At 35.7% G+C, this 17024-nt stretch overlaps 1 protein-coding gene and 1 non-coding gene across 3 annotated transcripts in view; one reads left to right on the forward strand and one right to left on the reverse strand.

Annotated features, from left to right (window-relative positions):
- KIAA1328 (KIAA1328 ortholog) overlaps window positions 1-17024 on the reverse strand; it is a 311457-nt gene that overhangs the window by 280574 nt on the left and 13859 nt on the right. For both annotated transcript variants that reach the window (XM_032859574.1, XM_032859572.1), the window contains exon 4: window positions 12951-13045. In XM_032859574.1, the coding sequence (XP_032715465.1) occupies window positions 12951-13045 (95 nt within the window). The remainder of the gene's footprint in view (window positions 1-12950; window positions 13046-17024) is intronic.
- LOC116869001 lies at window positions 9431-9537 on the forward strand. Its single transcript, XR_004382936.1, has one exon. It is a non-coding gene; the product is annotated as a U6 spliceosomal RNA (small nuclear RNA).

A 17024-nucleotide genomic window follows, 5' to 3' on the forward strand; every position in this document is an offset into this window, starting at 1 on the left:
ACATTATGCCATCCATAAGAGGAAAAAAATGCTATAGGAAAATTAACTGCTTTTAGGAAGTAGTATCTGGCCAGAACAACAACAACAAAAAAAAAGGACTGTCAAGTACATGCTAATCAATTAAAAAATATTCTTTGAATTGTACAAGCTCAGAATAGACAATCTGAAAATGAATTTTGGCATACTAAGTGTTCTATAGTGTCAAGATATACTAAAGTTCAAAGAATGCCTTTCTACCTAAGTCAAGTTGCAAATTCCTTATGTTTTCTTGAAATTTATTATATAATCCATCATAAATACTATTTATGCAAAAAAAACCCACCAAGGCTTCAAATAGGAAGGCAAAAAGTAAGTCTCTGAAAAATTAAAGTCTAACTTCCTTATTGTACTGCAATGTACATTTAATTATAACAAAAAAGTTATGATTAGTTTAAAAAATAAAAGACCAGAATAAATATAAAATAATAATGATCTACTCGTTTTACAATGGGAAACTAATGGTGTTACACTTTCTATTTTTCTTCTAAGAAATGGCAAGTAGAAATAGCAAACTGTCCTCTGGGAAAAATCAAAGTATCTGAGCCTAAAAAAGAACCCTGTCCTCAAATGAGTTAGTGCACAAGTATTCACTGGGGAACCATGCATTATTTGACACTGTAGGCATAGGACATGAAATAGTGGGGGTTTTTAGGCTTCTTGGAACATGGCTCATATACATCAAAAACTGCAACTGTGGCCAAGATTATTTTTAAACTTTTTCTTCCTTTAAAGACTAAGCTATAGTACAGTTTGTACATTAGTTTATGGTACCCCTCCCCATCTTAAAAAGTCTCAGTAAAAAAATGCAAATCCATTTATAAAGAACTGTCACCATCTTTCAGCACAAACTACAATATTTTGCAAAGCCATTCATTTTTCAAGTCCCCATAAATGACACTCCTTTTCCCATCTATGCAAACAATTCATTAATTTTACTGTAAAAGACTTTTTGAGGTCACTTAATTCAGCAATTTTGAACCAAAAAAATTCTCTCTATCCTAACACCTTCCACAAAGATCAATCAATATCCCACTTATCCTTCTGCAAATGTAAATCAATGCTGGACACCTCAGGGAAACCCCTTCATTTTCTTGAAACACATATATCAAGTCATGTCTTACATTCTCTTCAACAAGCTAAATAATTCATAATACTCCTAATTTATCTTTGTGGTATCTATTCTCCATTAGCTTGTAAATTTTGATTTGTATTTGTATTCTATTGTCAATGTACATAACACAAGCGAAAAAGTTTCCTGGGCATATACAGATTATTAAGGAGGCATCTAAAGATTATTAAAAACTCACACCAGGTTTGTTTTTGTTTAACTCTATTTGTTCTCTTGCCAAATAGCACAATATTGCTTGCACATGGTCAGGTTAAATTTAACTATGAACCGTACATTCTTTATGTATTGGGCCTAACTGGTAAGTCTTTCTCTGAAATGAATTTCTAATTTATTTTTATCCTCAGGCATATAATAACCTGTACTTGTAGCTACTGTCTTTTGTCCTGTTTGAATGATTCCATTTTCCAAACTATTATGCCAACGCTGAATTTTATTTGTATCTTCCATTAACATTTATTCTTGTTTACAAATACCAATAAATCGTATAGGCATCTTTTGGATAACTAGATCTTTTTCATCATAACACCAAAAAAGATATTGACTACAAAGGACCTCACAACCAGATTCTTAAGGGACCCCTCCAAGGTACAGATACACCAGTCTTGGAATTTAGATACATAGGATTTTCCCACTAACATTTTGGAAAGTGAAGGTCATACTTTTACAAAAAAAAAAAAAAAAAAAAAAAAAAAAAAAGCCTATGCTTTTTTAAAGGTGCTTTCACCTCAAAGGCACCATTTAAAAGTAGTTACCACTTTACCTTTATATTGCTTGTCACCTTGTAACTGAAAAACATGTTATTTATTTTGTATATTCTGTTGAGAGCTACTGACCATGATTTTGAAATATGCTTGCTAATGATCAGTATGAGGTGCTAAGCACTCTCAGTGACGTCTCCCCTAATATAATGTTAATAGATCTGCATAATATCTGAAATTCTTTAAGTATACTATATTTAAATAGGTCATAGGACTACATAAGGTTTTCCAAATCTTCTAACACTTTCTGCATTTGACTTGACCTTTATCACAACTGAAACAATTTTCAATCTTTATACCTTATTTTTACTGGAGAGCCTTAAATGAAAACAACTTTTAAAACTTCAGCTTCCTAATAATCCCCTCTTAATACCTTTTCCTCTCTACTTTTAAAATTATACTTTTAAACTTATTCTCTATTTATTCAAGTCTATTAGTTAAAAAAGCCATGTACCAGGCAAGGTAGGCAGAACACAAAGCAAATAGTATCACTCCTGTTTTATAGACATGATTTGAAAAGCAAAGTATATAAATTTAAAACAGTGTGTTTACTTATGAACAAGAAAATATATCTATCTTTTATTCAAAGAGAAAACTTTTTCTCTTCTGATATGAAAGTTGAGCTTTCATCTTCTCCTTTTCTTCATTTTCCACTTTCCTTCTTCTTCCGGAACAATTAAGTCTTAAAACCTTGAATGTGGGGCAGAATCAGAATCAGACTGAGATCAGGAGGGCAAATGTACAAGGTCTTCCCAGTAGGATGTCAATGGCCAAGCAGGTTGAGAAGGACATCGACACATGGCAGGTAGTCCAGCATGGGTATCACAGCCTCAGTGAAATGAGAAGAGCATCCATGTGGAAGAATTGCCTAGCATGGGTATAAGAGCCTAAGCATTTGAAGTGGGTATCCTTGTAAGGGGGTAGGAGTGACCCAGCATGGAGATTCAAAGCCCAAGTATGGTGAGGGTGAGGCAGGGTTTCTGCAGCGGTCGGAAGTAGGTGCCAGTATAGAAGAGCCTATGAAGAGTGATGAGAACACACACAATGGCTAACCTCCAGCAGTTTATCAGGGCCAAAGGAAGATGCGGAAGACACAGACTCATGGTATCAGAGCTCAGGCAGAATGAGAAAGATTATTCTCAAGAAAGCCCTGGCTGGTAAAATGTCAGAGCTTGAGGGTGAGTGAGGAAGGTATCAACACAAGGGAGAGGACCAACATGGAGGTCAGAGCCAGAGAAGAATAAGGAAACCATAACTGTAAAGGGGGAGCCTGGTGTGGGTATCAAAGCCTAAGCAGATCAAACACGATATTCAAGTAGTGGGGGCAGCCCAACATAAAGTGTCCAAAGAGTAGAGTGAGGAGGGCATTCAAGCAGAGTATGGCCTAGACTGGTGTGCTGAAATATAAGCAGGGAGAAGAGGGTGTCCATGGGAGGGGAACTGAACTAGAATGGGGAGTCAGAGCTCAAGCTCTGACAAGTATAAAGAAGGCTTCTGTGCAATAGAAGGAGAAGCAGCAGAGAGGGATGATTAGTTACATACAAGTGACTGACCAAAAAAGTAAACATTTTAAATGTAACATGAACCAGATTTCTGTATGTCAACCAGGAGAGTTATAATATTTTATCAAGCACTCACAAACATTTATGAGTATCACCCGTACCTTGGGCCATGAAATAAACCTCAAAAAAAAATTGAAAATGGGGGGGGGGTGCCTGCGTGGCTCAGTGGGTTAAGCCTCTGCCTTCGGCTCAGGTCATGATCTCAGGGTACTGGATTCAAACCCCGGATCAGGCTCTCTGCTCAGCAGGGAGCCTGCTTCCCTCTCTGTCTCTGCCTGCCTCTCTGCCTACTTGTGATCTCTCTCTCTCTGTCAAATAAATAAATAAAATACTACCAAAAAATTAAAAAAAAATAAAAAGTTTGAAAAAAAAATTTAAATGTTTTCTGGCCAGAATAAAACACACTAGAGGGGCCCCTGGGTGGCTCAGTGTGTTAAAGCCTCTGCCTTCAGCTCAGGTCGTGATCCCAGGGTCCTGGGATGGAGCCCCACATCAGGCTCTCTGCTCAGCAGGGAGCCTGCTTCCTCCTCTCTCTCTGCCTGCCTCTCTGCCTGCTTGTGATCTTTGTCTGTCAAATAAATAAATAAAATGTTAAAAAAAAAAAATTAAATAAATAAATAAATAAATAAACACACTAGAAATCAATATTACAAAGACAAGAGAAAAATCTCCAAACACTTGGAAATTATAAAATATAGTTCTAAATAAGCATGAGTCAAAAAGGAAGTCTCAATGAAATTTTAAATATATACACATATATTGAATGCAAATGAAAATAAAACAAATTAAAATGCATACAATACACTGAAAGCAGTAATGAGAAGGAAGATTATAGCACTACATGCTGATAGTAAAAGGAATGGTCTTTAAGTTCCTCCTATTTTAAGAAACTAGAAAAAGAACAAAACAAACCCAAAGCAACATGAAGGAAGGAAATAAGAGCAAAAGTCAATAAATTGAAAATAGGAAAAACAGATAAAATCAAAGAAACAAAAAGCTGGTCTCTGAACAAAAATCAATAAAACTGATAAACTAGGAAAGACTGACTAAACGAGAAAGTACAAATCAGCAATATCACAAGTAAAGCACTATAGATCCTGCAGTAATTAAAGGGATAATAAGAGAATACTATGAACAGCTTTATATTCATAAATTTGGCAACTCAGAGGAAATGAAACAATTCTCAAAAACCACAACTCCTAAAGCTCAACCAAGACAAAAGAGACAACTTGAATAATCTTGTAACCACTGAAGACATTAAACCTGTAACTGAAAAGCTCTTTTAAACTATACCTCCAGGCCCAGAGGGTTTCAGTGGAGAATTCTATTGAATGTTTAAAGAAGAATTAACACTAATTTTATAGTTTTTTCTGGGAAACAGAAAAGGAGAGAATACTTTTTTTTAAAAAGATTTTATTTATTTGAGAGAGAAAGCATGCATGTGTGTATGCCTGTGATAGAGCACAAGAAGTAGGGAGGGAGGGGACCAGAGAGAAGCAGAGGGAGAAGCAGACTCCCCAACAACAACAAAAAAATTCCAACAAAAAGGACGAACAGACATATCACTGAAGAAGGTATAGATGGCAAATAAGCATATGAAACAATGTCCAAAACAACAGGTCATAAATGGTCATCAGAGTAATACAAATTAAAACCACAATGAGATAACACTAAGTACCTCTAAGAATGGCTAAAATAAAAAATAATTATAACAAATGTTGGCAAGAATGCAAGGGATCTAGATCTCTCTTGCATTGCTGGTGGGAATGTAAAATGGTAAACACTTTGAAAACCGTTCAGCAGCTTCTTACAAAACTAAATATGCATTTATGACACAATATCCCAAAGAAATGAAATGTTATGCTCACACTAAAGCCTATATATGAACGTTCATAATTTCATTTGTAGCAATCAAAAACTAGAAAGAAGGGGTGCCTGGCTGGCTCTGTGGATAGAACATGAGACTCCTGATCTTGGGATTAATATTCAAGCCTCACGTTGGGTGTAGAGATTACTTAAAAGAATAAAAATATTTTAAAAAAACCAACCAGAAAGAAGCTAAATATCCTTCAATAGGTGAATGGTTAAACTATGGTACATCCACCCATGGAATATTACTTAGCAATAAAAGGAACAAACTTTGATTCATGCAACAATCTGAATGGATCTAAAAGGAATTATGGTGAGTGAGGAAAAAAGCCAACCTCAAAAGGTAGCATACTGTATTTACAAAACATTTACAAAACATTCTTAAAATGACAAAATTATAGAGATGGAAGGTGGGTTAATGGTTGCTAAGGATTAGGGAAAGGAGTAGGAAGGAAAGTTAGCTATGTCTATAAAGGGACAACATGAGTAATTTTTTTTATAAAACCATTTTGTATCTTTACTCTGGTGATGGTACACAAATCTACATGTGATAAAATTGCATAGAACTATATACACACACACACACAAATGAATACCTATAAAATCTATACAAGGTTGATGGGTGCTATCAATGTCAATTTCTGAGTTGAAATATTGTATTATAGTTAATCAAAATATTACCATTGGTGAAAACTGGGGAGAGGGGACTTGAGCTCTCTCTGTATTCTTTCTTTTTTTTTTTTAAACATTTTTTTTTTAAGATTTTTTTATTTACTTATTTGACAGACAGAGCTCACAAGTAGGCAGAGAGGCAGGCAGAGAGAAAGGAGGAAGCAGGCTCCCCGCAGAGCAGAGAGCCTGATGTGGGGCTCAATCCCAGGACCCTGGGATCATGACCTGAGCTGAAGGCAGAGGCTTAACCCACTGAGCCACTCAGGCACCCCAACTCTCTGTATTATTTCTTAGGTAAATCCAGAATTACCTCAAAATGAAAAGTTCAAAAAAAAAAGTATCACCTTGGGGCACCTGGATGGCAGTCGGTTGAGCGGGCACCCCTTGATTTTGGCTCAGATCATGATTTCAGGGTCCCAGGATCAAGCCCAAGTCAGGCATCATGCTCAGCGAGGAGTCTGCTTGAGGATTTCTCTCTGTCTCTCCCTCTCCTTTGCTCCTCCCTCCCTGCTCTCATGCACACGTGCTCTCTCTCTCACTCTCTAAAATGATAAAACTTAAAAAAAAAAAAAAAGAAAAGAAAAAACATCATCTTGGGTATCTGGGTGGCTCAGTTGGTTAAGTGTCTGCCATTGGCTCAGGTCTTGATCCCAGGGTCCTTGGACCAAGTCCCATATCGAGCTCCTTGCTCAGTGGGGAGTCTGCTTCTCCCTCTCCCTCTGTCTCTTCCCCCTTGTTCATGCTCTCTCTCATGCTCTCTCTCTCAAATAAATAAAATCTTAAAAAAAAAAAAAGTATCATCTTGCTATTCTATTTTTGTTTTGGTGAGTCCTGAACTAGAATAAAATAAATGTCCATGGGTACATTATTATTACTATTATTACTATTATTGATAAAAATAAATAACAAAATGAATACTGAAATAAATAAATACATATATACATACAGCAGGAGGGATAGCTCATCCTTAAATAAGAATTCTGATTAATAAATGCAAACAAATCGGGGAAACATAAGTAACTATTAGAACATCACAGTAATAGTTGTTGCAGTGAAGTCTCTTTGATAAGTGCTTATAACAGTGGGTAGAAGTTTCAGAAAAAAACACTGGATTTCAATAATCCTCATGGACCTCTACCAATTTATTAACTACAGAGAACAATACAACTTTTCAGGAGAGAAACTAGTACACTCTACATCAACTATGTTATCATAGTTAAAACCACCAGTAACAACACATCAACCTTATACTTTCCCTGATATAATATCATAATACAATATAATCATGAGAAAACATGAAAAAAAAATCTGAAAGAAATACTACAAAATATCTGGACAGTATTCTTCAAAAATGACAGGTCATGGAAAGCAAAGAAAAACAAACATACTACCACAAATGGGAGGAGACTAAGGAAACATGAAAACTGAATATAAAATGTGATACTGGAACAGAAAAAAAAAATTAGTAGGAAAGCTGAAGAAATCTGAATCAACCGTAGCTAATTAATACTATTGTACCAATATTAATTTTTGACTATTACAATGCATTATTTAAGATATTAACTATAGCAAGCTGGATGAAAGTTATCAGAACTCATCATAACTTTTTAAAGAGCTTTACTGAATATAAATCATCATATAACGAGGTTAACTCACTTACAGTGTACAATTCAATGGCTTTTCGTATATTTTCAGAGTTCTGCAACTATCACTAAAATCTAAAATTAGAACACTTCCATCCTTCCCAAAAGAAACCTTGTATTCACTAACAGTCACTGTACTATTTCAGCAACTTTTCTGTAAGCCTAAAATTATTTCAAAATAATACAAAAAAGTAATGATCATATTACACTGATTTAAATTTAAATAAATTAAATATATTAAAACATATATATAAATATATACAAATTATGACACACCGTGGCACATAATCAAGAGAGGAAAATGAAGTTAAAGTTATTGAGTTCTAAAGTTCTTGAAATGTTTAGAATAGAGCTAAAGGTATCAATTAATATTAGACTGTGATTAGTCAAGAATGTATATTACAGATCCCCAGGGTGACCACAGGTTGATTTAAACAAGAAAATGAGGGGTGCCTGGGTGACTCAGTTGGATGAGCATCTGACTTCAGCTTAGGTCATGACCTCAGGGTCCTGGGATTGAGCCCTGTGGGCTCCCCGCTCGGTGGGGAGTCTACTTCTACCCCTCCTTCTGGCCGTCCCCCCCAAGCTCGCTCACTCTTTTTCTAGAATAAATAAAATCTTTAATAATTAAAAAACAAAACAAAACAGGAAGATGAGTACATTGAGCACAACTAGTAACCACAGTATCAAATACATAAGGCAAAAATTGGAAAGGAAAATAAAAATTGTTTTTATTTGTAGATGACATGATCATTACTGTATATTGAAAATCCATAGTGTTCTGCTAAAAACAACTATTGTAACAAGTAAATTTAGAAAGTTTGAGATCAAGCCAATATTTTAAAAAGCCATTATATCATATGAGAAATGAAATAAAATTTATAAATGTATAATAAAATTCTAAATCATGCCATTTACAATAGTATCAAAAACATAAAATACAGGGGTGCCTGGGTGGCTCAGTGGGTTAAAGCCTCTGCCTTCGGCTCGGGTCATGATCCCAGGGTTCTGGGATCAAGCCCCACGTCGGGCTCTCTGCTCGATGGGGAGCCTGCTTCCCCTCATCTCTCTCTGCCTACCTCTCTGCCTACTTGTGATCTCTGTCTGTCAAATAAATAAAATCTTAAAAAAAAAAACATAAAATATTTGAGGATAACATATGTGCATATTCTATAACCTATGCTATGAAAACTACAATTCACTACAAAAAAAAATTTAAGATGACCTAAATAAATGGAGAAATATGACATATCACCAACCAAAAGACTGAATAATGCGAAGATGTCAATTTTCCTCAAGATGATCTACAAATTCAATACATCCCAAACAAAATTCTCAGAGGCAACTATCCTTTAAAAATTAACAAGCTAATTCTAACATTTACAGGGAAATGCAAAGGACCTCAAAAAGCCAAAACAGTTTTCAGAAAGAGCAAAGCTATAAGATTTATCTGATTTCAAGAGTTACTGTAAAATTACAGTAATCAAGTCAGTTTGGTATTGGCCTAAGGGCAACACAAAGATCAATGCAATGGAATGAAAAGCCCAGGGAAAGACCATGCATGCTTTTGACAAGGAGGTGGAAGTAATTCTGCAGAAAGGACAGTTTTTTCTATAAAAGGAAAAAATCTTTGTTAGCGTGGGATAGGCAATATTTTTTGGATAGAACGCTAAGGACATGAACCACAAAAGAAAAAACTGATGAACTGAAGTTCATCAAAATAACGAATTTTGCTTTACAAAAGAAAACATTAAGACAGTGCTCGCTTCGGCAGCACATATACTAAAACTGGAACAATACAGAGAAGATTAGTATGGCCCCTGCACAAGGATGACAAGCAAATTCATGAAGTGTTCCATATTTTGGGGAGGGTGGGCTATGAATTCAAGCCCTTCATTGGGTACAGAAATTCCTTAAAAATAAAAATATTTTAAAAAGAAAAAGAAAACATTAAGATAATTAAAAAGCAAGGTTTGGGGGGAAAACCATATATATGACAACTTGCATCCAAAGTATATAAAGAAAACCTCAGTATCAAGAAGAGCAAGGGATGGGTCAAAAAAAAAAAAAGGCAAAAAAATTTAACAGATACTTAAAAGAAGAATGGCCAATCTTCCCACTAATCTTAGGAAAACATAAATTCATTCCACAAGGAGATATCACTATACTCATTAGAATGGCTAAAATTTAAAGAAATGACAATACCAAGAGTTAGTGTCTATGCTGAATGATGGCATTCTCATCAGCTGCAAGAGGAAGTGGGAAATAACACAACAGCATTAGGAGACAGTTTGGCAGTTTCTTATAAAGTTAAATATGCATTTATCACAGAAAAGAGTAATTCTATACCTAAAGTATTTGCAGAAGAAAAATTAAGGGGCGCCTGGGTGGCTCAGTGGGTTAAGCCTCTGCCTTCGGCCTGGGTCGTGATCTCAGGGTCCTGGGATTGAGTCCCGCATCGGGCTCTCTGCTCAGCGGGGAGCCTGCTTTCCTCTCCCCCCCCACCCCCCCGCCTGCCTCTCTGCCTACTTGTGACCTCTGTCTGTTAAATAAATAAAATCTTTATTTATTTTTTTAATAAGTAAAATCTTTAAAAAAAATTAAGACACCAAATCCACACAACACTTGCACATGAATATTATAGAAGCTTTATTCATAAAAGGCAAAAACTCGAACAACCCAAAGGTCCATTTTACAGTTGAATAAACAAACTAAAGTACATGCAAACAACACAATACTAATCAACAATAAACAATGAACTACACCTACATGCAACAAACTGAAAAAAAAAAAAAAAACCACCTCTCAAAAACATTACTCCCTGAAATAAGCCAGATACGAAAGGACATATATACTATGATTCCACTTACATGAAGGATCTAGAACAGTCAAATTCACAAAGACTCAGAGAATAGTGGTTACCAAAGACTCTGAGGGAGGGAAGAGTGAGGAGTATATTTTTGGCAACTTTGCAACTTTAACTATTTCTTGTGCTCTTGTGGAGATGATTGCACAACAGTATGAATGTACTTAATACCACTGAACTGTACACCTAAAAATGGTTAAGATGATAAGTTTTATGTTATGTATATTTTACCACACACACAAAATCATTTTGCTGAGGGAAAAAAGTCAGATAGAAGAGGATACATACTATATGGCCATTTACATGGCATGTCAGAACATGTAAAACTAAGCAATAATGACAGAAATCACATGAACGGCTATCTGGGGTGGAGAAGAGAAGAAGGAACTGACTGTAAAAGATCTCAAAAGAACTTTTTAAAGTGACTTTACATTTGCCAAAACTCACTGAAATATACACTTAAACTACATACATATTTTTAAAAAATGCATACATGCTATTTTATGCAAATTGCACCTCCATATATTTTCAAATAAATAAATAACCTTGAGGAGGGAATGAAACGCAGCAGAGTAGAAAATAAAACTACAGACTCTTTCTAGGAATGAAGTTATGTTGTGGTATACAGAGAAGGTAGTAGCTGGAAGGAAATATGTGGTTTGAGGAGTATTTCTCAAGATGAAAGAGAAATGACTATATTTAATGCCAATAGGAAACTAGTTATTTGAAACCAGGGTGAAAATCCAGAGGTAAAAGAACATAAAGGCTACATGTGCTTAGTTGCCAGTGTTTGAGCCATATGGAATTTTGTTCTACATTTCCCCACTTCAATAAAAACGAGTTCTGTAAAGAAAAAAAAAAAAAAAAAAGTGAAGAAAATGCTTTGGCAAGTACCAGCAGAAAAAAGTAGACTGAAATATCCAACAGAAGAAACCTAGCAAACTCAAGGAAAGAAGAGCACATTATTCCCACATATCTGTATATTAATAGTAAATACAATAATGGAGTTTCTAGCAATATTAGCAAATCTATATTAATCCTAACCTTATAGTAACACCCTGAATCTCTTCCTAGAAAGCAGAAGGCTGCTGAAGCCAAAACAACATGCTCTACTATTTCAGGTATCCTCCAAGCTTTGCAACTGAAATAAAACGGATCACTTAGAACAATAATGGCAATTCAGGACCGTTAGTAGATGAATTCAAACTAATGGTAATAGCTTTTCAAAGCCATCAAGCATACATAAGGATATCCATACCATCTATGTGGTAAAAAGCCTTGGGAGAAGATCATCTGCAAGTACGGGGAGTAACAAATGTTTTCCCAGTACAAAAAACAGTATTTGAAGGGAATGAAAACTCTACTTCAGAGACTAGAACAGCCAAAGAATTCTAGTGAAATTGAAATTACTGCTTCTCTCAGGTGGCATATCAAATTCAGACTAAGGCATGTACTTGGAAATAGTCATACCCTGTATCCTAGCCCCAAAAACATCATTGTTGTCATTTCTATAACTGTAATTCTATGACTTAGTAAGGCAATTTTTTAACCTCAGTCTTTTTATAAAAGCCTCTACAAACATTATTTTAAGGCCTGGACATGAAATACATTTTGAAACACTTCACATAGCTATTTTTAATTAAAAATAAAGAAAGAAGGAAAATACCTACTATTACCAAACATGGAATTTAATGACAAAAACCAGTACCATTTTAATCAACTTTTAGGTATGGCTTTTCCTTAAATTTGAGTTTTACAATTTATATTAATATATTCTACTGCAGACATCTTCATTTCTTAAGTAATTTAAGACCACCAAACTGGATGTGTATATTACAAAAAAAAAAAAAATTACTCCAAGACATATGCTTCATACACATCATTAATAAACTGGAATAGTACAACCAAATAGCTATGAACTATTATTCTCAAAATTCCAAATCCCTTATTTTGAATCCTGAAAGCATTGGTAGCTAACAAAACGACAATAGCTATTCTTGTGATGGACTATAGTAAAATGAATGCTCACTTCTGTTCGGATCTACAACAAAACCAAAGGTAATTGCTGTGACGCTCATTACAACGTATCAACCTCCATCGACAGCAGAATTAAGTTTCTGTATTTTCCCTTTTGATAGAGGACGGCTGCAAATACATGCACCTAATAATTTGGGAAATTAAATAAACAAGAAAATGTAAATTGGGAAGTGGTCTGTTCTGGTCTTTCTTTCTTACTTTTTTTCTACTTTCTTTTTTTGGGGCCACAAATAGGCCACAAAAAATTTTTTTTTTCTAAATATCTCTGCTTCCATAAGATCAATGATACATGACATCAAAACACAATAATTTCTATTTTCAAAAAGAGTTGTCTCTTTTATACAATAATACATTTCATATAAGATTTTATCTTACCTGGCCAATTCTTTAATTAAATTTGCAATGCGTCTTTTGTCTTCAAGACACAAATCCTTCAACGACGCACTCTTTAGTCCTCCCCTGCAGAAATTCTAATACAAAACAAAAAAAATCTTTTGGTTAACTTTTGGTAAAAGCAATTTTTAGGACTTTTTGAGAAATCTCTTAAAATTAGCACAGGAGGTAAAATTTCTCAGGTATCTTTTCTCTGGTGGTATGTTCTTTTTTTTTTTTTTTTAAGATTTTATTTATTTATTTGAGAACGAGAGACAATGATAGTGAGATAGAACACGAGTTGGGAGGACAGGAAAAGCAGACTCCCGTTGGGCAGGGAGCCTGATGCAGGGCTCCATTGCAGGACCCTGGGATCATGACCTGAGCCAAAAGTAGATGCTTAACTGACCGAACAACCTAGGTGCCCTGGTACACGCTTTATGTTTCATTCAAACCTATTATGAATTCAAAACAGGCTAAGGAACTGTCTTGTCCAGAGGGGACATTATAAAATTTACATAGAGAAATTTATATAGAGAAGATCACAAAAGGCTTAAATATTAGGGATGATTAAGGAAACAACTTTCCCTTGGTGAATGTCACAAAACCTAATGGAAGATACTGAGAACTTTTCCTACACTACAGCCCACAGGCTGCTTAAGAGTACACTAAGGTTGACAGCAAAGGCACCAGTTTCTAAGTTCTCAATATATCCTAAAGTTCATTCCAACAGGTACTAGACCAAAGAGTAATAATAATAGCTAACACATATCTCATATTTACTGCATGTGAGGAACATTGTAAGTACTTTACAGTTACTAATCCAGCTCATTTGCACAACAGTGCTATGAATTAGGTATTATTTCTATTTATGGTGAGGGGACACCTTGCCTTGGATAACATTTAAAGCAGCAGACCCAACACCTGAGCACACATCCAGAGTATGTGCTGTCAACCACTGAACTATTTCTTGTGCTCTAAAAAGTTCTCCCAGTACTTGAATTTCATTAAGAGGATCTTTAAAGCACTGAAACTAAGCGAGTCACAGAGAAACTAGAGGTAACATGTAAACAGAAGGAACCCTAGGCATTTGTACAAGTAGGTTAGTCCAATTTCTTCAGGTTGCCAAGAACAATCCAAGACTTCTAAAATGGATCCTGGAAATACTGATAGCCATAGATGGGAAATATGGGGAGAAAAAGGCAATAGGAAAAAGGAGAGGGTAAGAAAATGAGTTTGGCTTTGGATATGGTCAACTTAAGATGCTAGGATGAAAGTCATATGGAAATGTTAGGCAGGAAATTGGAAATGTGGGTCTGGCTCTTAAGTCAGAGAAAAACATAAAGATGTAATCCATAATACCATAGGGCTTATGGTATTATGGACGATATTTAGATTTTTATTATTTTCTTTATACTTTTCTATGTTTTAGGTTTTTCCTTAACATTAAAAACTATCAGTTTTTAAAAATCTTCTATGAATCCAAGATAATAAATTAAAGAATGAAAGAGAATCAGAAGGATATAATATGGTGGGAGAAAATATGTTTTGAGAAGAGTATGGGGTTAATGATGCTAATGATCAAAAAAGTTACACAGAATGTGGAAAGAAGCCACTCTATCTGGCAATGGGAAAAGTTGCTGAAAACACTTGAGAAGGCATCTTAGTGATGCAGTGAGTAAAAGAACAAAAAAGAGAAACCCTTACACATGGGGAAGGATATCAGCAGCATTGTATTTAACAGAACAGCCCATTTTCAATACAATTTGTATTGAAAATACAAATGTTTGTCAATTAGAGAATAAACTGTAGCATATTTAGACAATGGAATTCTGTAGGTACTGGTTGTTAAGCTACTTATTGACTTTCATCTTCAAACCCACCCTTCTGAGACCTCCTTTGTGGTGCTGGGCCTCAGACTCTAGAAACCCCGTATCTCCTTTGCCAGATGGCTCTGTTAAAACCCATCAATAGGAAGAACTAGAGGGAGACCACAGGTGGCTGGAAAAAGAAGAAAAGACACAGTCCTTCCTATTTACATCTCATTCCCACTAGTGTCACCCCTGCCAGAGTGTGTCCTGGCAAGGACAGCAGATTCCAGTTTGCAATTTTCCCAGCCCTGGCAGAACCAGCCTTTACCATGTCTCCTCGCAGTCAGCAATATCAGTTGGGCTGGGTCCCCATCATCAGAAGCTCATGTTCCAGCTCTAAAGGGGCCCTCCCCCAAGCTTCTAAGTTTTAATAAATCCAACTTGCTCTGGCTGTTTTCCAAGCCCTAGAGATGGGAATTATTTTTTGCAGTTACTACCTACATGATATGTTGGTGTTCTGTTTACCTTCTCAGATCTCCAGCACAATTTTAGCAAGTCTTTATATAAAATACTCTCAGTGAAAAAAAAGTGACTAGACTCTGGCTGAAATATAAGTGAAAAGAAATAACGTACAGTGGGGTATCTAGTAGCTTAGTCGGTTAAGTGCCTGGCTCTTGGTTTGGGCTCAGGTCATGATCTCATGGGTCATGAGATGGCTCCCTGTTAGGCTCCATGCTCAGCAGGGAGTCTGCTTGAAGATTCTCTCCCTTTGTTCCTCCCGCAACTCTCTCTCTTTCAAATAAACAAATAAATCTTAAAAAAAAGGAATGATATATAGCTATATACAACGTAGGTAAATCCCATGAATACAACATTGAGCAAAAAAAGCAAACGATGCAATACACATAGTATGAGCTTATTTATGTAAAGTTCCAAATATACATAACACTGAACACTGAACATTGTTTAAAAAACAATTATGTATTTAGACTATGTAGGGCAAGGGTTGGTAAACTGTAGCTGCAAGCCAAATCTGGCTCAGTGGCTATTTTTGTAAATAAGGGTTTATTAAAACACAGCCATGTACATTCATGTACAAACTGACATATATATACATATACATATGTATGTATATATATATAGTTCTTCATACTACAGTGTCAGAGTCGAGTAACTGAGACAGAGGCCACATGGCTCACAAAGGTTAAATATTTATTACCTGGCCCTTTACAGAAAAAGTTTGCCTACCCTGACATTAAAAAAAAACACACACAAAAGAACGATAAACACAAAATTGAGGATAGGTATTACGAAAGCAGATGACAGAGTAAAGGAAGGGTATACCCTTCCTTTACTTGGCTTACAATGGCATCATTGCAATTCACTGGGCAGAAGAATGGTCTTCTCAATGAACAGTGAAGACCAACAGACTGCCCATATGGAAAAATGAGCTGAACTAACTTAACACCGTACCCATACTAATTCCTGATGAATAATGGTTTTCACTGTGAGAAATAAAACAATGTGGCTTCTACAAGAGAGAGAACCTGTTGCAAAGAGCAGAGTTGGCTAACAGCCTCACCTAACTACTGCCATACCTTCAGATCCACTGCAGTGTTCATAACAGCGCCAGTGACTGGAAACAGCAGAGGTACTGGAACTGAGCAATTTCTGTTTGACACGGCATCCTTAAGGAACAGTATTTGCTCTGGGGTTCCCCATTAGGCTGACAGACACTAGCCCTGATTGCAAGGCAGTATGAAGTGTGAGGTTTTTCCTAGTGAATTTTTCTTCTTTCTTTGTTCTCTCACAGATGCCAGACTTGCAATAAAATCTAAGGCTCTCCTTGTCTCTCCCTGTTCACTTTATTCTCTATCCCACGTCAGCTCTTCCTCTACTAAATCTCTTCCATTTTTACTTTCATCTTAGTACCTACTTCCCAGAAGACTTGAGCTGGCATAATTACCACTTTGAAAACCTTAATGAATTAAGAACTTAGCTATTGAACATCAATAGCTATAAAAATCACATACAGAAAAACTACAAGACTTATTTCTCTGAAGAAAAACACACACATCTGTCTAGTTTTGAGAAAAAAATGCATATACACACACACATATACACCCCCCACACACCATTTCTAGTTTTGCAACAAAATAAATACACACATACATAGCTCCTACATTCCACTTCTAGGCAAATAGGAACCATGCTTACCCTGATGCCTACAACAACCAAAAACCTAACTAAGTATACAAAAAAGCAG

This window comes from Lontra canadensis, unplaced genomic scaffold (assembly GCF_010015895.1).
Source record: "Lontra canadensis isolate GAN:19392208 unplaced genomic scaffold, GSC_riverotter_1.0 scaffold17, whole genome shotgun sequence".
NCBI lineage: Eukaryota > Metazoa > Chordata > Mammalia > Carnivora > Mustelidae > Lontra > Lontra canadensis.